Source organism: Grus americana, chromosome Z (genome assembly GCF_028858705.1).
Source record: "Grus americana isolate bGruAme1 chromosome Z, bGruAme1.mat, whole genome shotgun sequence".
In the NCBI taxonomy this organism is placed as follows: domain Eukaryota; kingdom Metazoa; phylum Chordata; class Aves; order Gruiformes; family Gruidae; genus Grus; species Grus americana.
This window is the reverse complement of record NC_072891.1, coordinates 27,233,183-27,258,772: the sequence shown is the minus strand read 5'-3', so window position 1 is coordinate 27,258,772 and position 25,590 is coordinate 27,233,183. Positions and strand designations below refer to the sequence as shown.

Genomic DNA, 25,590 nt, shown 5'->3' with positions numbered 1-25,590 from the left:
TATTTGAGTTATTTTTAAGATGGATATATTTTTACTTCCGGAGAATTGTATACTGACATCTTATTTTTTTAAAGAGAGGTTGTATATATTCTGTCTTGTAACACAGTTATGCAAATCTGTCCTTAAGTTGAGAATATCAGTTTTATGATATTTCTGATTCTTCATGTGGTGGTTATTTCCTTTTGAAACTCAGTTGGAGTCTCTGATCTCTGAGTGGCATTTCAGATACTCTGGGAATAGGTACTATAGAGACTCTTGAAAAGAGGTGCATAGATGCATGGTTGCTGTTTTTAAACATGAGGGAGAGTGCGGACTGTAATTTTTGGAGGAAAATGAAATTTTACCAAATTTCCTTTTTTTAGGCTCTTTCCAGGCATTTCATCCAGCTGTTGCATTTGTCTGGATGCAATAATTTCTCTTGCTTTAGCAAATGGCAGTTTCAAGAATGATAGCTTGGTGCACGGTAAATTTTCACAGCAGCTAGATTGATTGTTTATAATCATTCTCAGTATGTTGGATTTTTCTTCAACACAGGGTACAAACAATTATTGCAACTAAAAGCAAAAGCTGTCTGAGTCTGAACTGTGCTTGGCTGGAAGTGAAATCTGGGCTGTGATTTTTCTCACTGGGCTAAATTTGTAGGCAGTATAACTCAGGCTTATTCAGTGGTGAGTGGAGAGCAAAAGGGACTCTCAGGAGGGATTCAACCCACCTGCCTGAGACAGCAGGGTTGCTCCTAAAGCAAGATCTTTGACAACTACCTTAGACAAAGACAGCCTGAAAAGCTGTTGGCAGCTAAAGTTAGGTGAAGCAAGTCCCCTGTTCTATACGGCTTATTGAATTCTTTGCGAAACATCTTTCCGGGTGACTTTAGACAAGTTGTAAATTGATAGACACCGAGTCCCTTGTTCTGATGTGCAGCGATTACACTATTTCCCTCACTTATGTGGTATCATTAAGATCATTTAATTAAATGGTCAGAATTTTAGATGGAGGAGACTCCATAGAGGTCTTACTTGATGCATTTTTAAAGCTTTTGGTTTGTATTTTCAGAATCCTATTCCTTCAAATTCAAGAACAGAAGAAAAGACTCAACTGATGTTAACTCAATAACATCCCAAAGTAGCGATGGTAAGAAACTGTCAATAACGATATAAATAAAGAACAGACTTGACCTGGGCAATAAAAATGCAGAATGAAAGAGGAACCAGACATATCCACAGCGGATTAAACAGAGATTACTCCATTTTTTTTATAACTGCTGTAAAACGTCTTTATTCTGTTTTGCAAAACAGCGTGAGTACCAGCATCGCTATACAATGCATGCAGCGTGCGGTGCCTTTACAGAGAGGAGGAGTGGCTGTGCCGCAGGATGGAGTGTGCCAAAAGAGTGTGTGGTGAAGCGCTAGTTCCACCTCCCCTAGAACGCTGCAGCTGGTGCTCCCGAGCCAGTATTTTGGTTTCTTTAGTGTGAGGCATGAGGGGATCTGTTGCTGCTGGTTACTTGAGAGCAGTGCTTCTGCTCCTGATCCAATTTGTGACTGCTTGCTTGGGCTGGGATGGTGAGGGCAGAAATTCCTTTCTGCCTCTGTGTGTAGTGAGAGAAGCACAGTTTACGGGGAGCAGGAACGGGTTTCCTTAGAGCAGCTGTATCACTGAGATGAGGGACATACACACACACACTCTCACAGGAGGAGCCGTGTCTGACAGAGATCCATTGCAAACAAAGGGAGAGTGGCAGGTACTGGACATGAAGTACAATATAGCTTCATTTCAGTATAGATGAAGTGGCGGATGGACAGGTAAACCGACAGCAGAAGCAAGGGGGTGCAAAAGGAGGTAGATAACAGTGCAAGAAATTAAGCAGTAAAGCAAGAACTTGCAGGAGGCGAGATACAGGAGAAATGGGAGATGAGGCTGGATTCTGCTGTGCTGTTCCCCCGTGACAGCGTCCTGCACTCTTTAAATGCTGTCATCTGACTTACGTTCTTTAACGGCAGCTTCAAGTTTACAGACCCGACGCTACTCTTCCATGGCAAGGATCCACTCAATGACAATAGAAGCTCCTATCACAAAGGTGAGTCCTGAGCACTGCCTTTTCCATAAACTCAGAGTATGAAGTTGCTCTCATAGGGAAGTATGTAGTTTGTGGCAGGACGGCCAGGAGTTTCCTGCACCTTATATTTAACAGAATAATTTAATTATTTTTTTTTCTTACCACTTTCTCCATCTCATCAACTCATTCCAAATCCTAGTCAAAAGGAAGAAGTCAAAAGGGGGAAAGGGTGTCTTTGCTAGATGCACTTCTTGTGGCAGGAAGGGGACCCTGCTCTGTTGGGCCGTGCATGTGTAGGAGGACATGTGCTTCCAGTCTCAGCTTTGCTTTTACCATTGATATTTATAAGATAGCACGCAGAGGAGGGAGCACCTGCACCATATTTTGCCCCACCACTTTCCTGCAGTCTTTTTTTCACTATCTGCATTATACAAACTCTGCTGTCACAAACCAGCTGCACAACCCCTTGTCCCTCAAACCGGGGTGCCTGCCATCTACCACACTCAAACCATTTTTTCGTCTCTCCCCATCTTTTTCTTCCCAGCATCAAGCTCCTTACTTCCCAGCACCAGCATGTCCATTAGAGCAGCTGACTCCTTTCCTTTTCCTTCTCCCCAAGCGTACCCGTAGGGAGGCCCATAGTGACACCACAGCAGCTTCTGGTTGCTGGAGAAGACAGCACCGGGGGAGGCTTTCTCCCTCTCGGTCCCAGCAGTGCCAGGAGCAGTCCTCGCTGCTGCTGTGTCACTGCTCCATTCCCAGATAGCAGCTGAGGCACGAGGTGGGAGGCAAAGAACAGCCATCCTCTTCTCCCTCAACCACAGCCCACCTGTTGCTGCTCTCTGCCCTTTGTTTTCACACTGAAAAAATTAATATTTTATATCCAATGTCAGGATGTCTGAGTCATAACCAGGAGTTTGTTTGTTTGCTTTTTTCCTCTGGGGACTGAATGATTGCTTCTGAGCAGCCATGGCTATGCTGAAGCGATGGGACAGGCCTAGTTTTTGGTCTAACTACCTGCAACTATTTCAGATATTTCACACCCTTCTGCTTTCACTTCCCAGGATTTTTCCAGTTACAAATAGCAGATGGATACCAGGGAATCAGAGCACAAATTTACATTTTCAATGTTGTACTTAAAGGGTTGGTGGGAATTACATAGCATTTGCTAGATGGGAAGTAGCATAATCAAGCCAAGAATAAAGATTTTGTAATAAGAAAAGACAAAAATGCCATTCACTATTCTTCACCTGCCTCCTTGATCTGTTTTCAGGTTATTAACATAATTAATGCTGCCCAGGAAAACAGCCCCGTCACAGTAGCAGAGGCCTTGGACAGAGTTCTGGAGATCCTGCGGACCACGGAACTTTACTCTCCTCAGCTAGGTACCAAAGATGAAGATCCTCACACAAGTGATCTTGTTGGAGGTCTGATGACTGTGAGTAAAATTAGTAAAGATGAAATTACTGCTACCAGTGTCCTACATCACAGTTCAGTGATCTGCTCTAATAAAATTGCATAAGCAACGGGAAGGGGAGGCGAAATTCGTCACCATTTCACTTAAGTGTTTTGGCCTCCATGCGAACAGTATGCACCAAGATGTGGTAAGATATGGCCACAGCTCAGTCCATTGGGTGCATTCATCCTCATACATAAGTGAACACGGTTGCCACTAGAAACTGTATCATCCAATCTGATTTGTCTCAAGGAGGTACTTTTTAGAAACCCTAGAAGCTTAGATGGGATTAAAGAGATTGCTCTACAGCTGGTGCATTGTAAGAGTGAGATTACTTTAATCAGGTTCTGACTTTGGTCCTGTAACAACAGCAGCTGCCAGAGACAGACTGCCTAGATTTCATCATAATTTACCTCATTTTTTAATGTACACTGAGCTAATCCTTGTCAAAATAATACAAAGAAGATGAAAAATAAATTATAGTGGTTAATTTGAATGATGAAATCCTGCAGGTGCCAATGAAAGGGTCAAGGAAGGCAATACACTGTATAGTTAATAATATCCTTTCTGGAGATCTCACAGTAGTGTTCCTTGGATCCTTTCATGTCTGTTTTGAAAGACCTTAAAACAAGGATGGTTCTTCCAGTGCTACAATAGGAACAGTACTTTCAGTGCTCAGGAATAGTACCTAAAGAGAAAGTGCATGTACGGCTTTTGCAATTAATGATGCATGGATACTCTGCCTAAAACTTACAATAAACTTGCTTTTTTCAGGATGGTTTGAGAAGACTGTCAGGAAATGAGTATGTGTTTTCTAAGAGTAAGCCACCATTTTAAATTTCCCTTTGCCGGTGCAGCTTCTTTTGTAGATGCTAGTGACATAGAGCTCCAAGCTGATTTGCAGTGGGATATATGTCTTGGGAAATGGTTGTCTAAGTGACTGCAGAACAAGTGCTAGACTGCCTCCATTTTGGAGTTGAAGCAGGTTCAAATAATTAAAATAATAGATTTCAAAAAGTAGAAAATCAGACAAGGAAAAAACTAAATTGTCACTCAAAGAAATGTTCACTGACCTTTTTTGGTTTATGTCCAAGTAATCTATAATAGTATAAATCGTATATTTTATAGGCTTTTACAGACTTTTTCATGTAAGCAAAAGAGTTGTTTTCCTTGAAAAAGAGTTGTTTTCTAAATGGAATTCTTCATGTGGGGGAAAAAAAATTAACCTAGAAATGCTGTAATTCCCAAATTCCATTTCAACAGATATGAACCTGAGCCATAGTCACCTTTCAGTGCCAAACACCGTCAACGATGTTCCGCCCTGTATCACACAGCTCCTAGATAACGAGGAAAGCTGGGACTTCGATATTTTTGAGTTGGAGGCTCTTACAAATAAAAGGTACTGGACTCCTTTCCCTGGGTGCCTGCAAAAATGTTGTTGAGGAGCTGTAGCAGAAAGCACTTTGCTCTCAAAAAAACTGAAGCAAGGCACAGCAAATCTGCAAGAGCTGTCTGTCTTTGTGTGTGTGTGTGTATTGATAGCACTTGTCCCATTTAACAAGCCAGGCACAAGCCATGGTCAAGACACATGCGCAGGCCATGGAGAGCCCTCTGCAGACTGATGTCTTCCCTGACAGCGTCTGCAGCCCTCCAGGACTGTTTCCCGTCCAACTTTTACCTTGCTTGACTCCCATCCACTCTGTCCGGGTGACGCTGTTTGGTACAGGTCGATGACGTTACACGCTGGATGTCCCACAGATGCCCCTTTTTGCCTGCTGATGCACAAATGGTCATGCTAGGAAAAGCAAGACTCTCCCCTCCCTTACCTAAATCACCCTATGATTAGGAAAGTGTGAGGCAAATGTGGCTTTTGATTATAGGGATAAAAACCTGGGATGGAGGATAAATCAGTGATAGGATCAAAATCCTGAACTTTTAAAGCTTAAAATGAAAGAAGATACCAGTAGTTTTGAGGTCACGCGGACTACAAAAATAAACGTCATCCACAGGGAAAAGTGATTTTTATTCCAGGACGCAAAAAATAGGAAAGACTACCAGGTCTCTTGTACTCTGTTTGAAGAAAATGGCCATTTTTTTAATTTCCATTTGCCTGCTTTTAATTTGCAGATGTTCGCTTTTGGTTATGCCTTTCTCAGCTCAGGAGCCCTGTAGATCGTCTTGCAGGAGTGAAAAATGTGACATAGATAGGACCCTGACATAGGCCACACAGAGTAAATGACAACTCAGAGTGGATTTGGATTTAAGAACCAACACGCATACAGACACGTGCGCACGCGCACGCACACGCACTCACAGACACCCCCACCCAAGGGCTGACTCCCGCCTCAGCTCTAGAAAGTGATCCAGCCCTCCCAAAGCTAGAAAGTTCACATGAAATAGTAACCTGACGCTAAGAGCTGCTCTGAGAAGCATCAATATATTTTGCATATTGCCAACTTCAAATAGTCGGGAAGTAGAAATCTGGACCACTTGAAGTCACGGGATTACTTGAAATAGTAAACATTTGATGTTTTTTGTCTTAGGGCTTTTTAGCCTTTGGGATGTGCCCATGTCATGTTCAAGGCCTGCTTTTTCTCCTCAGGAAAAAAAAATGTATTTCTGATTGATTGACATATACTAAAAACATGAAAGACCTGAGCTTTTAATAATTTTTTCTGAAGCCACAAGAATTGTGGAACTGCGCCATTTCTACAAAACAAAATAATGTCTGAAAGGAAGGTAGATGTAATAATTTGTAACCTTGTCCTGGCTTTTGAGAGATTATAGATATGCAATTTAAACATGTTTAACATTCCCCACCCCCCCGCCCCGCTTCGCATTTTTGAGGTCTTGTTCGCTTCTTCATCAAAACCATAGCTCTTCAGAACATCAGAAATTCTTATTTTACAGCAGTGCTTTTTTCTTCTGCTGTTTTTCAGGCCACTAGTGTTTTTGGGTTTAAAAATTTTTTCCCGGTTTGGGGTCTCTGAGTTTTTAAACTGTTCGGAAGCGACACTGCGAGCGTGGCTGCAGGTGATTGAAGCCAACTACCACTCCTCCAACTCATACCACAACTCCACCCACGCAGCGGATGTCCTGCATGCTACCGCCTTCTTTCTTGGGCAGGAGAGAGTTAAGGTATAACCATCACCTACAAGTCCTTTGGGCTAGGATTTTGGTGTGTTTACCATTTTATGTGTGTCATTCAAAAGCCAGATGTTTACTTAAAAAATGGTCCTGGCTTCATAAAGTCGTTCTGCCCTTGAAGTCTTTTCCTGTGATGCCTGCAGGCCCACGCAGTTTCTCTAAAGTTTGTTTATACAAGTAAGGAATTTATATTTTTAAGTAGCAATAACAGGGGGGGAAACCCTGGCTCTTTTCTATCTCTTGGTAACTGGCTGTTGGTAACAGCTCTTAATAAAGCTTTGCAGAAGCTTTGGAGTGGAAGCGCTGAGCTCTTCTCCCTGGGATCCAGTGACAGGATGCGTGGGAATGGTTCAAAGCTGTGTCAGGGGAGGTTTAGACTGGACATGAGGAAGCATTTCTTTACTGAGAGGGTGATCAAACACTGGAAAAGGCTTCCTGCAGAGCTGGTCGATGCCCCAAGCCTGTCAGTGTTTGAGGCATTTGGACAATGCCCTTAACAACATGCTTTAACTTCTGGTCAGCCCTGAAGTGGTCAGGCAGTTGGGCTAGATGATCCTGTAGGTCCCTTCCAACTGAAATATCCTATCCGACTCTAAAACACAGAAGCTGTGTAGAAGCAGAGTCAGTGCAGAGTCACTCAGGCAAGCACACAAGGTGGAAGGACACCACTAGAGGAGCCATCCACCATTAGAGGATTTAATGCAAAGATATTGCTTAGGTGACAGCACAGTAGAAAGCTTCATTAAGTATAGTGGGTTTGGGTAAGGGTGGGACGGGGAGTTTTGGAGTAGGTAACCTGTGGGCACAGTGAGTGGAAAATCATTGCAAGGAGGTAGAAACCCTGCACTCAAGTTTACACTTGTGTATTTGTGGGTACCTGGAAATGATCAGAAATTATTTACTGTAATTTTTGTGCCATGTCACAATTTTTCTCTCTTCTGTAGGGAAGCCTTGACCGTTTGGATGAGGTGGCTGCATTAATAGCTGCCACCATTCATGACGTAGACCACCCTGGACGGACCAACTCTTTCCTGTGCAATGCAGGCAGTGAATTAGCTGTCCTTTACAACGATACAGCTGTATTAGAGAGTCATCACACAGCACTGGCGTTTCAGCTTACAATTAAAGACAGCAAATGCAACATTTTCAAAAATATTGATAGGTAAGTCTGCTAGAGAAGGGGAGTGTGCATGTGTGGATTACTTGTTTGGGGACTTTAATTTTGGGCAGATTGAGAGCCTACCTTCTAAACCAGAAAATATAATTTGAATAGAGACATTAATATTTAACCTCTTCCAGAATCCTATGTAGACATGATTTTTAAAAAGACGTTAATTCCCGCCCCCCCCCCGACCTCCAATTTGTATTTTTTTGAAGCATATAGAGATGTTTCATAATCTTTATGGGTTACATTAGCGTGGTTTATTTGGCAGCCTCAAGGCTGCATCTTGACCCACTGCCTTTCCATTGCAAGAGCCTGGAAATGGCTTTTTAGGGCTATGTGTTTCCACCCAAGCAGACAGATGCTGCGTGCTGTGTCTGCACGTGGCCCCATGCTTGCTGGCACTGCTGCACTCGCATGGGACAGAAAGGGGTGGTAGCAGGAGCTAAAGCTCTGGGAGAGTTGGAGGCACCCTGCTGCTTGGCATGCACATGGGCTAGGAGTTCCCATTGCATCAGCCTAGCTTTTGCAAGGACAGGATGGGAGAGAAAGGGGTCTGAAAGGAAAAGGGCCTGACCCCAAGCAGGTAATGAATTTTTGTAGCCAATCAACACTGTTGGTTTTTGAAAAACCGGAGATTTGAGTTCCAAGGTAACATACAGTGAGATGGAAATGTGTTGGTGCCATTCCTGGAGAAGGTGTCTTACTGTTACAGCATTATGAAATTGAATTGTAATTTTTTATTGACTTCAGGGGATTGGTTTTCATTAGGTAAAAATAACGGAAAAAAGGCAATATGGGAATTCAGAGCTGGAGGAACCCAGAGAGGTATGATCTAGTCCATTCCTCCAACCCTAGACCATTCACAATTCTGAAGGTGCTGGCTCATGTGGATGAGCCCCCTTGAGCAGTGTTTTGCAGCGCTGTCTGGGCAGGGACAAGGAAAGGACGGAGCTCTGTCTGGGAGGCTTGTCAGCAGCAACTATTTTTCTTTCCTAGAAATCACTACCGGTCTTTGCGCCAGTCCATTATTGATATGGTTTTGGCAACGGAGATGACAAAGCACTTTGAGCACGTGAACAAATTTGTGAACAGCATCAACAAGCCAATGGCATCTGAAGAGACCAGCTCACGCGTAAGTGCTTGCAGGACTTTATGTCTTCAGACATTTCAGTGAAGTTCTTCCAAGATAACTCTGAGTATCATTTTCATTCACATTGTATTAATTTGCACTGTGGTAATGCCCAAAACACACCATTGCATTTATGACCTCACACCTCAAAGTGTGGAAAAAATATTTTTATTTTCTTGTTTTCTATGTCTGGCTCTGCCCTCAGCTCATTTAGACACTTCATTTTATAAGCCTTGGTTTCAAAGCCATCTGGCGTTCACAAAGCACGTGTGTGGGTGCTTTTGCACATGCAAAATTCTGTGCATGGAGCCAGGTTGGCACTTGTACCTACGGTCCTGCCTCCACACAGTGGGATTTGCCTACTCCTGGAGCTGTAACTGAGGAACCTGCCCTGATGGTTTTGTCTATGTAATCTGGATCCTTCAAGCCTCAAGGCATAAATCTGTTGCTTCCTGAGACCTGCCCACCCCATCCACATTCCTGATTGTACCAGGGGATGTCTGGGCCTTTATTCCTATCAGTTATATACCCTAATGCTCCATCACCAGCCAGGTTGTATTTCATTAGGTGCCTCCCAGTTTCCCAGCCCAGGCCCCTCTTTACCTCGTTTCCTTTCAAGGTTGAACACTCAGTGACTGGCAGGGTTCTCCAGGGCAGTGTTACCCACATCAGCAAAGAACATCTTATCACAGTTTAGTAAAAATCATGCTTTCTCAGAAACATTAAAAAAAAAAAAAACCAGACCAAATTGAAGGTCGGTTATGTCGAAAATAAATAAAAGTAGCTTCTGTCCATTCTCCGTTACTGGACTTTTTGCACCATAGACTGTCCTGGATGCAGCAACCAGTCAGAACTGGTGGGGTTTATGACTTTAGGGCCAGCATTATGTCTGCTGGGGGCCCCTGTTGCTGCTTCTGCACTGCGGTCCCAGCGCATCGCCTGGCGCTGTGTTTTGTGGGTTTGCCCACGTGGCACAGGCTAAGCCAGTACAGTGGGGGATTCCACTTTAGATCACAGCCCAGAGGAAAGGAAGGTCCATATCCGTGGGCGGCGTGGAATTACCTGGTCTCAGTTTTCTCTGTACTTATATGTGGACCAGGTAGCAGCTTGCTCCATCGCTTTCTAAAAAAGCCCTCGGAGGTGTCGCTGGGAAATGTGGATTCTCACAGTGCTTCGTTTCTCCCTCTTGACAGGTTAAGCGTTTTCCTGAAACGTTTCCTCTATCTCGATCCTTTCAAAAATCTCTTCAGTTTTCTGGTATCCCCACACTGGGCAGTAGGATTTAGATTCACAAGTGTCACTGAAACCACAGCGTTTCCAAGCTCTGAACACATTCCTCTGAATCTCCCTTTTATTCCACAAATGCATTTGTTCCAACACTTCCTAAAGAGCTTTAAAACACTCTCCATACATTCTATTGCAATCAGCTTTTCTAACTTATAGAAAACATTCTCTTTGACTCACTCTCCTTTTAAAAGGCTTTTTTAAAATGCACAATCATTGGAGAGCAATAAAAGTAGAGTACAGAACCACTTATATTACAGACTTGTTTTTTTCCCCAGTATCAGGTCGTTCTGCTCCTTATTGTTAATGGTGGCTCTTGCTATTTTTTGATCTCAAACAGCATTTAAGGAGCAGGGTTAATTTGGCAGCTCTTTGGGTTATCCATGCTGAAAAAAAATTAACTGCTAAACATAAAGTTAGATGATTAATGCCTGAATTGGCAAGAGTCACTGCAAAATATCTCCCCATAAACCACAAAGACATTAATTTAGCCACGGTGGTAAAAAGTATTTATGTTCAATTTTTGATTCAAGAGTTGAATTTAGCAGTGAAGGGAGGCCATAATTACACAAATATACTGAGAATAGTGTTAATGCCATGGTGAACTGAGGTGGAGCCTTTTTATTACTCAATAAGGAACATAATATACCTGTGCCCTTCTAAACTGTTAAAGACCCAGAAGATGATGCCACAGCAAACTTTTAACAACTACTCTGTCTCTTTCACCAGCTTTCCAGAGCAGTCAATGAGCAGTTCGGTATTTTACTGCCTAACAAGCAGAGACTTTCTGCAGTCAGTCTGCCACTCCTGCATTTTCCTGTTAATCTCATTGATTATCTGAGACTTCATCCTAGCTGATAACTAAGACTAATAGTATTCCAGGCTGAGGGTTCAAAATCCAGCAGAAAGAAGGCAGTTTTATTCGTGAACATGCTGGAACTGAATGGCATAGACCTGCTTTTCTGCCTGTAAAAGAGACAGTCAGTTGTGCAAGTTGGTTCTCCCCCCTGTGCCCGCCTCAGTTTTCTCATCTAGGAATGAAAACCAAACTCTAGAAACTCACCTAAAAAAGCAGCCCCCTACCACCCCCACCCCCAGACTTAAACACTCAGCAGTGAGGATGGTTTATCAGGTTGCAGTTGGTAGATGCGTCCCCTATCCTGGTCCTGTTCCAAGGTAGTCAAGGCTGGGATGCAGAGAAGGGTAACTCACTCTAGCTGATAAAGAGCCTGTGAGTCCTTTATTTCACAAACTTTGCTATTAATTCTGAGAATCTCTGCAACTCTCATATGTAATGGGGTTATCATTAGTTACCTAGCAAAGCTGCAGTTCCCAGACATCACTTTCTCCTCCAAATTCCTGGTGCTCTGCATGAAATTAGAAGGAGTCAGGCTAGGTGCCCGCTTACTGCCCAAGTGCAACGGAGCTGATAACGATGCCCTCACTCCTGCTAGCAGGGATGCGGGCCACCAGCCCCTGTAACCAACTCTCTTTTACAGAGCGAAGGCAGTGACTGTGAATGTGCAGCCAATAAAAAGAATTTTCCAGATAATCAGACACTGATCAAGCGCATGATGATTAAATGTGCGGATGTAGCAAATCCATGTCGCCCCCTAGAGCTGTGTATCGAATGGGCAGGGAGGATTTCAGAGGAGTATTTTGCACAGGTATGTATATTTTTATAATTTGACTATTATGTTATGTAAAAAAGTTCACATCGGTGGGTCTGCTGTTCCATGCGGGGTCTGCCTGGCATCACCACAGACTCTAGAGGTAAGCTTTTCGTCCCCACTCACTGGGGACATGGGTGGGGGCCTCACCCCCATGGGTGTGGGTGAACTGGCCCCTCACTTTCAGGCAGAAGAATCCACCCCAGCCAAAGTTAGCTAGTTTGCTTACCATGAAGCTTGCAGTACAGAATGGTGGAACTTTGGCCAAAAAAGAATTACTTGATTAACCTTAGTCAATTTACTTGCCTGAAATTCAAGACTGTCACCATTCTAGCTTCTAGTCGCAATACCTTCCCTGAAGAGGGCATGACGATCCATGCGAGACGAAGCCCTCAGCAGAATCATCAGGCTGGCCCTTTCTCTTCTAAGATGGCCGCCAAACTATCGTCACGGTAGCCAGATGATGCAGAGGCCAATACTGTGGGCATGTGGGCAGTGTAAATGCTTATCACGTGGGATCGCTCTGGACAGAACTGGAAGCTCAACTTCCTTTCTTAATATTCAGTTTCTCTAGCACAAATGCACCAGCTTCCTGAAAGTGAAACACTCTTGTAGTTCATTATTTGAACAACTGATACGTTCCCAGCTTTTATTTGCCACTAACGGTGTGGAAATCAGCAGCTACGACTGGAGAGCGAGAGAAGTGGGCATGCCTACCACCCGAATTCAAAGCATACATGTGACAATTACTGAAAGAAAACAGCAGTTAGTGCCTGGGACATGTCTGAATTTCATTTTAATCATACTGAATAAATTTGATCACTTCCTAGGTAAGACCAAGAATCACTTAGGTTGTCTCTCCCTAGCAGTCAAGGTATCACGAGCTAGCACTTGCCTTTCTGCAGCAATGTCAGATGCTAAGAACTGTTCTGCTCTTGATTCACCCCATCTGGTAATTTTAGTAATTTTACTCTGCTGCCAATTCTAGCATTAGGTGCTGCCTATACTACTTAAAAAGTTTATTTGCAATTAAATTCTAACACTACTGAGGTAACCTGCTCCTCCACCATACTGAGCACAACAAAACCAGCCCTCTTCCAGTTGTGGTCACAGAGTTAAAGGGTATAGCCTTACTTCTAACCCGATAAATGCAGTGAAAAGAGCGACAGTAACATCCCTCATACTTAACAGACAAGTAGTTTGAAACAGCCACTGGAAACATGGAAAAAGGAAAGATCAAACCTGTCCTCTGCTAAAGGACTCTGCAACACCATTTTCCCTTTTTTAGATTAGTGCATTCTCTCTTGCCAGAGCTAAGAGCAATCACAGCACTTCAGTAATACAGTACTTGTGAAAGGGAAGAAATGTTGATTTCAGTCCCTCTTCCAGATAAAATAAAGCACATGAAACTAAGGTAGTTCACCTCTGGGGCTCTAAGGTTTGTCTCAAATCTCCTACTGCAATTCATCTAATCCCCTGGCCTTTGCTACTCCAGCATGAAAGCCAGCAAAGCTCTAGGGGCTAACTGCAGTTTTGTTTTCTTAGACTGATGAAGAGAAGAGACAAGGTCTGCCTGTTGTAATGCCAGTATTTGATAGAAACACCTGCAGCATCCCCAAGTCTCAAATTTCCTTCATTGATTATTTTATAACAGATATGTTTGATGCATGGGATGGTAAGTACTGCTTTTGTCTTCCTTGCTCTGAGGCAGAGATTTCTACAGACTAAAATGAATAGTCCGAAGCTGGCCTTGAGTCCAGTTTTTTCAGGGGCAGTACCCAATATAAGCAGTACTGCACAGGATTTAAGCAATGATGCTGCTGAAGCCTGTTTCACTGTACACACCACCAGCTTTATGAAAGCTGAGTGCTTACCAGACAATCTATGTAAAGAAAGGAGTAATGGCTTAAAACTAAGGGTTTTTTTTTTTCATCTAGGTCTTATTTTCCTTTAGCAATGTATTTCTCCTGAGCAGCAGAAACTGAGACCACAGTGGTTTCGTGTTAGCATAATTTAATAAAGTCATCATACATTGAAAAAGAGATTTGCTTGAAAAAGAAAGACTGAAAAAGTCTTTCCCCTTTCAGTATAAGCTTATAGCTGAAGGAACAAAAGAGAGTAGGAGAATGCCAGTTTCAGATGAGGTTGGGCTGTTCTTCTGCCTGTTCTGTGTACATAACACAACTGCTTCTGTTTGTTTCAGCATTTGCACATCTGCCTGTTTTGATGCAAAACTTGGCTAATAACTACAAACACTGGAAAACATTGGATGAGTTAAAGTGCAAGACTCTCAGGCTCCCATCAGAAAACAACAACTAACACTAAAGCAAGAAAAACAGACTTCTTGATCTACCAGTTTCACTGTGAATCCCTTACCGACTCAGCTGCAAGAGGGATGGTGTTTCCTTTCCAGTGAAATTAAGACTGCATGGCAAGAAGGCAGTACTTTATTCATCACTTTTAAGCTTCTCTGAATCCTACAAAAAATGTTTTCAAAAAGGCTACATAATCCACAGATGAATAAGTGCTCTTTGGAAATAATATTTTGTGGCAGAAAACTTACTTCTGAAACTAATTTCTAATACTAACGTGCATTTGTCAAACTTTGTAATTGATACAACTGTATTCACTAACACTTCACACAACTGTTTCTCAGACAGAGAGGTAATCCAGTCACCAGTAGAGTACGAACAAGTTGATAAATAAGCATAAAAACTTTCCCTTTATCTAGCATAAGTTTGCTCCAACTGTACTGATGTTCTTCAGCTCTCTGAATGATAGTTCTAAAGAGAACATGCACGCTAGAACAAGTAAACCTTGGTAAAAAACAAACCCTGTACCATTTAAAGCAACCTTCTTATTGCAGAGACTCTCTCTCTCTCAGAGCACCATCTGTTCTCTCTTCTTTCTTTTCCATATAAAATCTTGGTAGAAGTCAAACTTCCTTACAATTGTCATATAAGGGAGGAAAATAAGCATGTTCTATATAATTGGTGCCATCCACATTTCTCTGCCATCTTAGAGATGCTACCATGCAATGTTTCATCTAATTTTACACAAAAAAATGTTGTGGCACTTGATCAACATCCTTTTTTATAAAGTAGTGTTTGTACACGTGGTCATCAATTTTATTAAACCGGTCTGAATTTTATGATAAGTCCATATGTTGTGCTACTTACTTCTAGGATGAACCTGTCGCTTTTTAAAAAAAGTTTCCAGGTTATAATTTATAACAGCATAATAATTTGTACTGCTTTTTCCCTCGTAATAAAATGGTTTCATTTGTGATGAAAAAAAGTATTTCAAAAGATGTAAATAAGTCAGAAATCAAACACAGTTTTTCATTAAAGATATTAAATTTATGCTAAAGCTTCCAAAGCACAAATGCATATTTTTGTACACCTCATTTTAATCACATGCAGAACATGAGTTCAAATTTTAGCCTATTGTCAGACTATTCAATTAATAAATACTAGCAGAATTGCTGATTTTTTAACACTGTGCACTCCAGGCTGCAGTCAAGAGCATCAAAGCTGTGGCTGCAGTAGAAGTTGAAGAAGCAGTCCACTACTCATTAAAAGGAAAGGTCTTGAGACATACTCTTTACCTCCCCTATGCTGTATCAAGAATTGAACCTGGCAAAGGAAAAAAAAACAGAGTTTAGATTGCTGTGAGAAAAGCGACAATGATTGTTGTTTACTGCAGGTAGCTTACATAATGTGCCAACCTTTTTTGTATGTTTTGTACCAAGTTCAGAAACAAAAAGAAACATTCATAAAATATATGTGCAGAGAAATGTATATAAGCTATATTTTTGTTAGAATTGTAATAGAACCTTACTTTTATCATAGCTAAGGCAGGTTGCTGTGTGTTAAAATGCTGTATTGTGTCTATTTGAAAAATAGGTGTTTCTGGTGAAGTATGTTTATTCATTCTTTCTTATTATCTATTGCACCATTCTTCAATGGATTTTTATTCAGGTAAGTTGAACCTGTTTTTTTATATTGTAAACTGTTTGCTTTTAGCATTCCTTTATTTAGAACTAGTGCTCTCAGTGGTTGAACCTTAACTATTCTGATGACTGAACACTCACTGCAGCTTGTATTACAGAAAAGAATTTCACAAGATTCAAAGCTTTGTCATCTTAATTTGTTAAATGCAGCAGCACTGTAAGACCACATCCATGCAAAACATTTCAATTCATTATTTTTGTCACAATTTTGTCACAATTTTGTCACAAGGAAGAAAACGTGTATGGTGGAAGGAACCTAAGAAATAAAGTTCAGCCTCAGTTCTGGTTCATGAGTTAAGGTGTTAATGTGGCATCAGTATATTTGTTGCAAGATCCTGTTTCTTCCCACAGTCAGAGACTAAGCAAAAAAAGTAATTTGTGTGGAGATACGTCCTCTTTAAGAGGAAAAGAAATGTTCAAGGCCAGGTTGAATGGGGCTTTGGGCAACCTGGTCTAGTGAATGGGATACATGGCAGGGTGGTTGGAATGAGGTGGTGTTTGAGGTCCCTTCCAACCCAAACCATTCTATGATTCTATGAAATCAGCATAGATTAATCATCATCTGACTGTTGTGTCAGATCTCCTATAGACGCTAACCTGTCCAGTTGCCTAACAGCTGCTTGTTTCCTGCTATTGTAGGTGCACAGATACATAAAACAGCCACCTCTGTACAAGTGTTTGTTAAGGGTAGGTCTGATATTTACTTTCATGATGTGAACATACGGAATTCTGCATTACAGTGAGGTGGAAAAAGAAATTTAAAAGGACACAAGGTGGAAGTAAAATTTCTAACCTGATCACCCTAATTCTGTTCACTGCACTTCCCAACAGCAAGTGACAAACTTATTTAACAGGAGTGGGCTACTATAACCCTACTGTGTTCACTGTTATGCTCAAAGTTCATTTGAAAAACATAGAACTCGATGTAATACTTTCAGCTCAACCATCTTTAAAGGAAGAGACCCTTGGGAGATCTATTACAAACAGAGTGTATCTGAGAACAACAGCACTTTTGATAGATATAAATATTTATACATGCATGTAGGACTACTGAAGGCTGAATTACATCCCTGTAAAATGCGCAATGAGTTTTGTGACTAGAACTGTTCAGTTAAATAGGTCTGTTTCTCTACCAGGTATTCACTTAAAAGTAGTCACATAAAAATGAAATAGTTGTTCTCATGGTATAGGAAGAAAGATAGTAACTACCTTCTCACCAGTTATAACTTATGATAGCAGTAGCCTCTCCAAAAAAAATTCATTTTATAAGCTTTCACTGTAAAGTTTTAGTAACAATGTATAAACATGCACGTTATATACAACTAAACAATTATTTTTCAATTGAAACAAGGCAAAAAGAGACAAAGAGAAGCTGATCTCCCCAGCTGTACTTGCTGATAAAGACAAGCTGAAACAATGCAGACTAACAGGCGGAAAGACTTAACATGCCTTCTCCCCCCAAGTTTAATACCATATACCCAAAGGCATGTTATCATCGGCTGCAATCCAAATGCTTTTCCTATGCTGGTCTAAAGAATAGCCACCCTGAACAAAGACCGTGCAGCTCAGAATTTAATGCTGACTTAACCTTTCTGAATTGAAAGGATAGGGTAATTTAAGAAGGAATCTGGTGGGCAGGTTATTCTTTCCTACCTCCTTTCAGTTGGGGGCAGCAACACTGGGAGGAAGAAATGGACACAGTCCATTAATACACGGCTCCATGGCTGGTATCACCACCACAGTTTTGTTTTTTTGACAATGCGATGGCCTACAAAGCACGAGACTTGATGAATTCAGATCGGATTCACCTCTCTCAAACGGGAAAACAGGTCTTTGCCCAGGAGCTAGCGGGGCTCACTGACAGAGCTTTAAACTAGGCTCAAAGGGGGAGGGGGATAATATCAGGCATGCCTGCGACAAGCTGTGTGATGACATGCCAAGGTTGGAGGGACAGGCTGCCAGCCAGGGCCCTCAGCCTGTTGCTCTGAGATGTGCTGGACACACTGCGGAATACTTGAAGTCTAGAGGAGATAAGCTAAGGGCTCCTGAGGTAATACAAGCCAACAGGGAAGCACTGGTAAACTACGTCAGAGGAATTCCAGCCACTCCAGCCAGTCAGTCAGCCTCACTGGTGGCCCAACTGAAATGCCTCTATGTAGCATAGGGAACAAATGAGGAGTTGAAGTGCGCACGCCTGCGGGGCTGTGATCTTATTGGCATCATGTGGAGATGTGGTGGGATGGCTCCTGTGACTGGAGTGTTGGGGTGGAAGGGTACAGGCTCTTCAGGAAGGACAGGCAGGGGAGACAAGGAGGGGGTGTTGCCCTCTATGTCAATGAGCAGCTGGAGTGCATGCAGCTCCACCTGGGGATGGATGAGGAGCCAAGCAAGAGCTTATGAGTCAAGACTAAAAGGAGCATACAGGGACAGGGGACATCATAGTGGGAGTCTGCTACAGGCCACCTGACCAGGGAGACCGAGTGGATGAGGTCCTCTATAGACAGATAGGAGCAGTCTCACATTCACAAGCCCTGGTCCTCATGGGGGATCTCAACCACCTTGCATATGCTGGAAGGACAACACAGCAGGGCACAAGCCATCCAGAAAGTTCCTGGAATGTGTTGATGACAACTTCCTCCTCCAAGTGACAGAGGAGGCAACAAGGAGAGGTGCCATGCTGGACCCTGTTCTCACCCACAAGGAGGGGTTGGTGGGGAACGTGAAGCTCAAGGGCAGACTTGGCTGCAGTGACCATGAAGTAAATGGTGGATTTCAAGATCCTCAGGACAGCAAGGAGGGCGCGCAGCAAGGTCACTACCCTGGACTTCAGGAGAGCAGCCTTTGGCTTCTTCAGGGACCTGCTTGGTAGAGCACCATGGGACAAAGCCCTGAAGAGAAGAGGGACCCAAGACAGCTGGCTAGTGTTCAAGGATCACCTCCTCAAGCTCAGGAGCGATGCATGCCAGCAAAAAGGAAGTCAGGCAAAAACACCAGGAGGCCTGCATGGATGAACAAGGAGCTTCTGGACAAACTCAAACACAGAAAGGGTGGAAGCAAGGGCAGGTAGCCTGGGAAGAATACAGAAAAACTGTCCTGAGTGCAAGTTTGCTGATGACACCAAGCTGTGTGGTGCGGTCGACACACTGGAGGGAAAGGATGCCATCCAGAGGGACCTTGACAGGCTGGAGAGGTGGACCCATGTGAACTGCATGAAGTTCAACAAGGTCAAGTGCAAGGTCCTGCATGTAGGTCGGGGCAATCCCAAGCACAACTACAGGCTGGGCAGAGAATGGATTGAAAGCAGCCCTGAGGAGAAGGACTTGGGGGTGCTGGTGGAGGAGAAGCTCAACATGAGCTGGCAGTGTGTGCTTGCAGCCCAGAAAGCCAACTGTGTCCTGGGCTGCATCAAAAGAAGTGTGACCAGCAGGTGGAGGGAGGTGATCCTGCCCCTCTACTCTGCTCTTGTGAGACCCCACCTGGAGTACTGCGTCCAGCTCTGGGGGCCCCAGTACAGGAGAGACATGGAGCTGTTGGAGAGAGTCCAGAGGAGGGCCACGAAGCTGATCAGAGGGCTCTCCTATGAGGGCAGGCTGAGAGAGTTGGGCTTGTTCAGCCTGGAGAAGACAAGGCTCTGGGGAGACCTAATTGCAGCCTTCCAGTACCTGAAGGGGGCCTACAGGAAAGACGGTGAGGGACTGTTTATCAGGGAGTGTAGTGACAGGACAAGGGGTAATGAGTTAAACTAAAAGAAGGTAGATTTAGATTAGATGTTAGAAAGAAATTCCTTACTGTGAGGGTGGTGAGGCACTGGAACAGGTTGCCCAGAGAGGTTGTGGATGCCCCATCCCTGGAAGTGTTCAAGGCCAGGTTGGATGGGGCTTTGGGCAACATGGTCTAGTGGAGGGCGTCCCTACCCATGGCAGGGGGGGTTGGAACTCGATGATCTTTAAGGTCCCTTCCATCTCAAACCATTCTATGATTAACAATTTGTCCATCTGTTTTTGGTTTTGAAATATGCCATTTTGAGCTCTACACTCAACTAAGATTAGTTGTACAAGTTGACTAAAGTGACAGGAAAAAAAATACAGCTCAAAATTTTACTGTCTCTCTGCTCCACACCTTCCAGGGTAGATTATGGTCAGACTTCGGAGGCAAAGCTTAGCTTTTGGGTGGTAGGGGCAAGGCAAATGCCCACAGGGGCTGGGGGAAAGCAAGTCTAAAAGGCTCCTTTGTTTCTTCTAGGAAGCTGGAGCTTCCTCCTTTTGCTTCTGCTCTTGTGAGGATCTGCTTAGCCCTTTGTTTTAACTACACTTACTGCAGTCACTAGCTCTGAAGCCCTATAATCTCCTGTATTGAAAACAGTTCTCATTTATTCAAAGGGGAGAGATGGCACTGAAAAGTTCCATGAGACTTACTCCTAAGCTGTTTTAGTGCTGGAATTTCTGAATAGAACTGAGGACAGTGGCACCCTCTTCTACATGGCTTCATGACCCCTAAGGTCCCAAACTGCCCCCTTCGCTAGCTCTTCTCTGTTGGAATGGTAACTTACCACTCATTATCTCATCTTCCCTCCCACTTTCTTTGTAGCAGTTCTGGATTTAACTTTAGTTTTGCTTTTTTTTTGTTTTTGTCTGGTGGTGGTGGTTTTGCTTTTTTTGGTGCTTTTGGGTGTTTGTTGCTTGGGTTTGGGATTTTGTTTTAGTTTGGGGTTTTTTCCTACTTGTGTTTAGCTTGCAGATTACTGCTGCTATCTCAGACTTGAAAAAAGCATGGTGTACTTAGAGTTTAAAAATAAAAAGCCTCTATTTATCCTTACAAACTTGGTGCAGATTTCTCTGCAGTGAAACTTCAGCTGAGAATTTAGTACTCATTTCGCAGAAGTATTTTGCTAGGATTGAACACATCAACTGCTACTGCTTAAGAAAGTATTTTGCATCCTGAAAATCCATGGTAAAGTCAGTGCTCTTTATTAGATACAAATTAATTTGATTAATGCACTATGGAAAGACTAAGCTAAACCAATCAAACTTCACGCAAGACGTGGTAATGGTGCTGTATAAACTCCAGTAGCGTAGGTTAACCCACAGTAAAATTGCAGCTACTGCAAGCAAGGAGTATCTAGATATCTTGCTTTGCCCAAAATTAAAACCTAACAAACTGGTATTGCCTACTTTTGCCTACTTTTCTGTCTTGCTCTTACCCTCGCCGCAAGACAGAATTTTTGCATTTGAAGTCAGTATTTCAGAACTGTTTCTTTTGGGGTTTTTTTGTAGATACATAAATCTGAATCATCAACGATTAAAGTTTAGCTTCAACAAGTTACATAAAGCAGGAAGTCTCAGATTTTTTTCTGTGCCTCCTTTCTGCACGTAACACCGTGGGGTGCCCCCAACTGCTTTAGTTACGATCCACCTAAGGATCTTCACAAATCTTTATTTTGACATCCACCCATGATATTTTTAAACATTATGAATAATATTAAAAACTATTTAGTAAGTCATCATTACCTTCAGTCTATTAAGAGAACACCATTTCTGCTGACGGAAACATAAATAAGCCATGTAAGTTTCAACATGCAAAATTCTCCCTTGAGAAGAGTAGTAGCAACTAATGATAATTCCAATATAATACATGACATTAAGTGTAAACCTTACTGGTAGTCACATTCCCAGAAGCTCAGACTTTCCTTTACGCTCACATTTAACACACATCCAGTTTATACATATGTAGCCTGTATTGGAGCAATTTAAAATTTGAGCTGCAAATCACCATTTTGTGCCAATTTTTGAAATAGCGTTAAACTGCGGAGTCTAGATTCTCGTTCACCATCTTTCCACAAAATAATGAGGTGGTCAGCAGAGCACGTAGCCAGTCCCAATTCACCAAAGTACAGGAACATCTGCAATGAAACAACTACTATTACCACAATGCTCACATGAGATTGTCAGCTTGCTTAAATCTTCAGTGTACAGCTGGACTAAAATACATGTGTCTGAAATGGTTCTGCTTGAACACAGGTATGCAAAATTAAAATGTATACTTTCTATATGTTTGAGACATAAAATCCCTACACGAAAACAACTCTTAAACAGCACTTCACATTGAAAGATCTCAGTTCAGAAAAAACACTAAAGCCTTACAGATAGGGAAGCTAAGGTACAGAATACTGAAGAATCTTGTACCAAGTCAGCAGCAGCAGAGTGAATGATTTGAAAGAACTCTGACCTCCTGGTTTCTTAGGAATAGAAGCCACTGTTCTGTTCACTTGGGTACACTGTCCCCTTCCCACACAACACCACAGGCTACCATCACCAAGGCCTGGAAGGATCAGAGAGTAAACAACTGCGACCGACATCGACACGTGCCTGGTCACACCGAGGAAGCCAAACCAGCAAGAACTGCAACACAGGACAAAAGTACAGCAGCACTGGAGGGATTGTGCAAGAGCAATGGAGCTGACAAGTCATGTAGTCATCTCTGACTTCAGAGACCTCCACAAGGCTGCCTAGAATTAGTGACTAATTGCAGTTCAACACAACCGCCAATGGAACCAGGTCACATTATGCCATGACAGCATGCTTGCAGTGTCCGGACTCTTCAGCTTGTTGAAGGGATCTGCCCAGGGGAAGCATTCAGGTAAAGGACTGCGTTATAGCCCACCTGCTCTGGGAACAGCCACTTACTAGCTATGTGGTTCCAGTACAAATACTCTGGCCAAGCCCACATCTTTGACCATCACATTCCAACACTACTCCACATTTCCAGCTTCAATTGCTCCAGTCTGCCCAGTGTTTGGAAATGGAATTTTCCGTATGTAGAATGTTGCAGAAAATCACATTCACCATCGTCTCAGTTACTCCGTGGCTCTGCAGCATCCCAGCAAAGACCCAACATGTGCTTCTCACTGTCTTTGCTGTGCCTCTTGCTGAATTACATACCATGTCCTCTTTCTTAGATAGCAACTTTTGATACTGATAATAGGGCCTCTTTCAACATTTTTTCAGAAAGGAAGATGGTAGAGAGGGGCAGAAAGCCTTGCAGAAATCTCTGTAACATAAAGGTTCACCTTAGCTATTCATGAAAAGCTTTCAGCTTTTGGCAGTAGTAGTTCTCAAATCCAGTCAGCCTCATGACTATTTGTGAGCAAAACTACTCCAAAGCCACATCACTACTCTCTACCTGCCCTTCCCCCTGCTCCTGCCAAAATTATGTATAAAAGTCCACTGTAAGAAAGTGATTTGTTACTCCAATAGGTTTGTCAAATGTGAAAAGGTGCAGAGGGAAAATGCCATTTAAAATAAAACCATACTTTATTAGGCAGATAGAAGCACAGAATGGTACCTGATCTAAAATTAAAAGACCTCATTAAGGCTCAAAACACAGAGCGCTGAGAAATTCCTGAATAGGTTTTGGTTTATATGAGCCCTTGTTTAGACTGCAAACTTAAGATGAAAGCTGGAACACACAGTTCCCACATGTATTGTTTGCAGTCTATAAAGAAACCCAATACCCCACCAGATTATCTGTAGCACAAATGTATATATCTGCACACACAATCCTCATGCATCACTGAGTCTTTGAGTTCTCATTAGAGCTTTAAGTCAGTATGCATTATTGTTTTCACACTGCGCTAAATATACCACACAGTGTGCTCCCAGCCTCCAGAGCCAAACAATTGAAAGTTACAGCTGTTTAAGAAGCACTGCCAGAATTACAGTAGTACGTGAAATTCACTTTTTCTTGCTCTCACTAAAGCTGACCTACCTGCACAGCTGATGAATGACCAATCAAATCACCAACCAGCTCCAAGAAATACATAGGTGTATTCTCCTGCATCTTCTTAGCAGCTTGGTTTGCCTGCTTGTTTGCCCTCCCAAATCCCCACATGTTGAAAAACCCTGGGGGGGGAAAAAAACATTTTGGCAAAAATCACAAATACAATTTATTTCTTCCAGCTAAAGAGAGAACTACAGGACTCACTGAAAATCTAAAAGCAGGACAGTCTGCAAGGCAAAATGACAGAAGCATTGTACTGCGCAGCATTTCTACATCTGGATTATTCATCTTGAGGGAGGAAGGAAACATAGCTACTTTGTCTTTTGTCCTTACTAGATGTAATTCAGCAAACATGTCGAATTACTCACCTGGATGAGACAATGTACAGATTTAGCAAGAAATCCAAGGACTGCCTTAAATGAACTAACTGAACAGCAAAGGTAGATACAGGACAGTGATGTTTACCTTTCTCTGTCCTCTTAAACTGTTACTTGTGCAAAGAGGAGAGAAATGAGGTGCCAATCTCTCCCCTGTGTGTCCTGCACTAAAGCATTATAGTGCTGGCATACAGGTAACAAGCAAGTTTCTGACACTGAATTGCCTGGTTTTATACTGCCCACTGGCTCTCTCCTTCAGACTTAAAACTATCAGCCAAACTAGAGTGTAAAGATAGTATTCCACATGTTCCATTTAGATAGCAAGAAGATACACATCTGTGCCACAGCCTTCAGTACTGTGTAATAATACTGATAGAAGTAAGAAAGTTATGTTCTGCACACAACGCAGTTCAGACTTTCTTCCTGACCCTTCCCTTAGTCCCGTCAGCACACAAAACAAGCGTGCTAGACTATGGCCCTGGTGCAAGGGAGATAACTGGAAGGATGAACAACTACTCAGGAGATTCCTTAGAATAAAAATAGAGCAGATCAACTGCAGTCCATCTATCTCACTATTGCATATGGCTTCTTTCAAATGTCTCCAAATCACAGAAGTTATAAATTTCCCATATGAAACCAAATGCCACTTGTCACAATAAGAAGCAGAACTGCATAGATCAGCTGTCAGCAGCAATACTGAAGTCAGAACACTCCTGAAAAAGCGTTTCTAAATCAATCCAGGCAACAAAAAGATAATTGCAAAACTTAGTTTTAACAGGTGAACAACTGTAGGTAGATAAAATACATCAAGAAAATTATTCACAGCTCAAATAAAAAAAATCCTACAAGAAAGAGTAACAGCTCATTACTGTTCCCAGTCCATAATTCTAATTATATTGTCCAGAGCAGCTGTCCAAGACCATAACTACTAGTACCCAGGGAAGCTGCTGGTCAAAGAGCAGCAAGCACTACATAGGCAATGTCTGTACTTGGGGAAAACGCTTGCTGAAACACTAGCAACTAGCCCTGAGGACTGCAACACGCAGAGGTAGTACGTAGGTGAAGTTGGATACAGCCTTAAAGCGAATCCCAATATCACTGCAAGTTCAATGAGATGTAGAAAACAATTTTTTTTTGTGTCAGCTGCTCATATGCAAGTCTCTCTTTACCTTTCTTCACAAGGTTCTGCAACTATTTACTCTTGACTGGAAGAGAATTTAGCACTATTCAGTACAAGAAGTAGATCAAAGTTTGTCAGGAGAGGTCATAATTTTTGTTAAAGCAGCTGATATAACTGTAAACTCTACAAAAGCTTTATGGCACAGAACTGCTTCAGCTGGACATTTGAACTTCACATATCAGATTGTGGAGGGCTTGTACACCCGTATCTTCTTCAGTTTCCCCCTCACACCTGTTAGCAGTTGGTTGAACAGAAGACATCATCTTTTCTTACAAAGCCTGTAAGCCTCTCTATTCCTATATGGTGAATACTGGATTTCCCGTTAATGTGTTTTAAAT

General features: G+C 42.5%; 2 protein-coding genes across 9 annotated transcripts in view; one reads left to right on the top strand and one right to left on the bottom strand.

The window, feature by feature from the left end:
* PDE8B (phosphodiesterase 8B) overlaps positions 1–14,244 on the top strand; it is a 79,455-nt gene extending 65,211 nt beyond the window's left edge. For all 4 annotated transcript variants that reach the window (XM_054811073.1, XM_054811070.1, XM_054811069.1 and 1 more), the window contains 11 exons: positions 1,054–1,131; positions 2,001–2,077; positions 3,330–3,494; positions 4,287–4,332; positions 4,776–4,911; positions 6,452–6,650; positions 7,604–7,821; positions 8,821–8,956; positions 11,737–11,904; positions 13,453–13,582; positions 14,111–14,244. In XM_054811073.1, coding sequence (XP_054667048.1) covers positions 1,054–1,131; positions 2,001–2,077; positions 3,330–3,494; positions 4,287–4,332; positions 4,776–4,911; positions 6,452–6,650; positions 7,604–7,821; positions 8,821–8,956; positions 11,737–11,904; positions 13,453–13,582; positions 14,111–14,226 — 1,469 coding nt within the window. In that variant the 3' untranslated portion in view covers positions 14,227–14,244. The remainder of the gene's footprint in view (positions 1–1,053; positions 1,132–2,000; positions 2,078–3,329; positions 3,495–4,286; positions 4,333–4,775; positions 4,912–6,451; positions 6,651–7,603; positions 7,822–8,820; positions 8,957–11,736; positions 11,905–13,452; positions 13,583–14,110) is intronic.
* Positions 14,245–15,244: 1,000 nt separating this feature from the next.
* The window catches only part of WDR41 (WD repeat domain 41), a 31,081-nt gene continuing 20,735 nt past the window's right edge, over positions 15,245–25,590 (bottom strand). For 2 of the 5 annotated variants that reach the window (XM_054811074.1, XM_054811076.1), the window contains exons 12-13: positions 23,684–23,817; positions 15,245–21,818 (exon numbers count right to left, since the gene is read on the bottom strand). In XM_054811074.1, coding sequence (XP_054667049.1) covers positions 21,666–21,818; positions 23,684–23,817 — 287 coding nt within the window. In that variant the 3' untranslated portion in view covers positions 15,245–21,665. The remainder of the gene's footprint in view (positions 21,819–23,683; positions 23,818–25,590) is intronic. The other 3 variants (XM_054811075.1, XR_008574771.1, XM_054811077.1) reach the window with 3 other exon arrangements.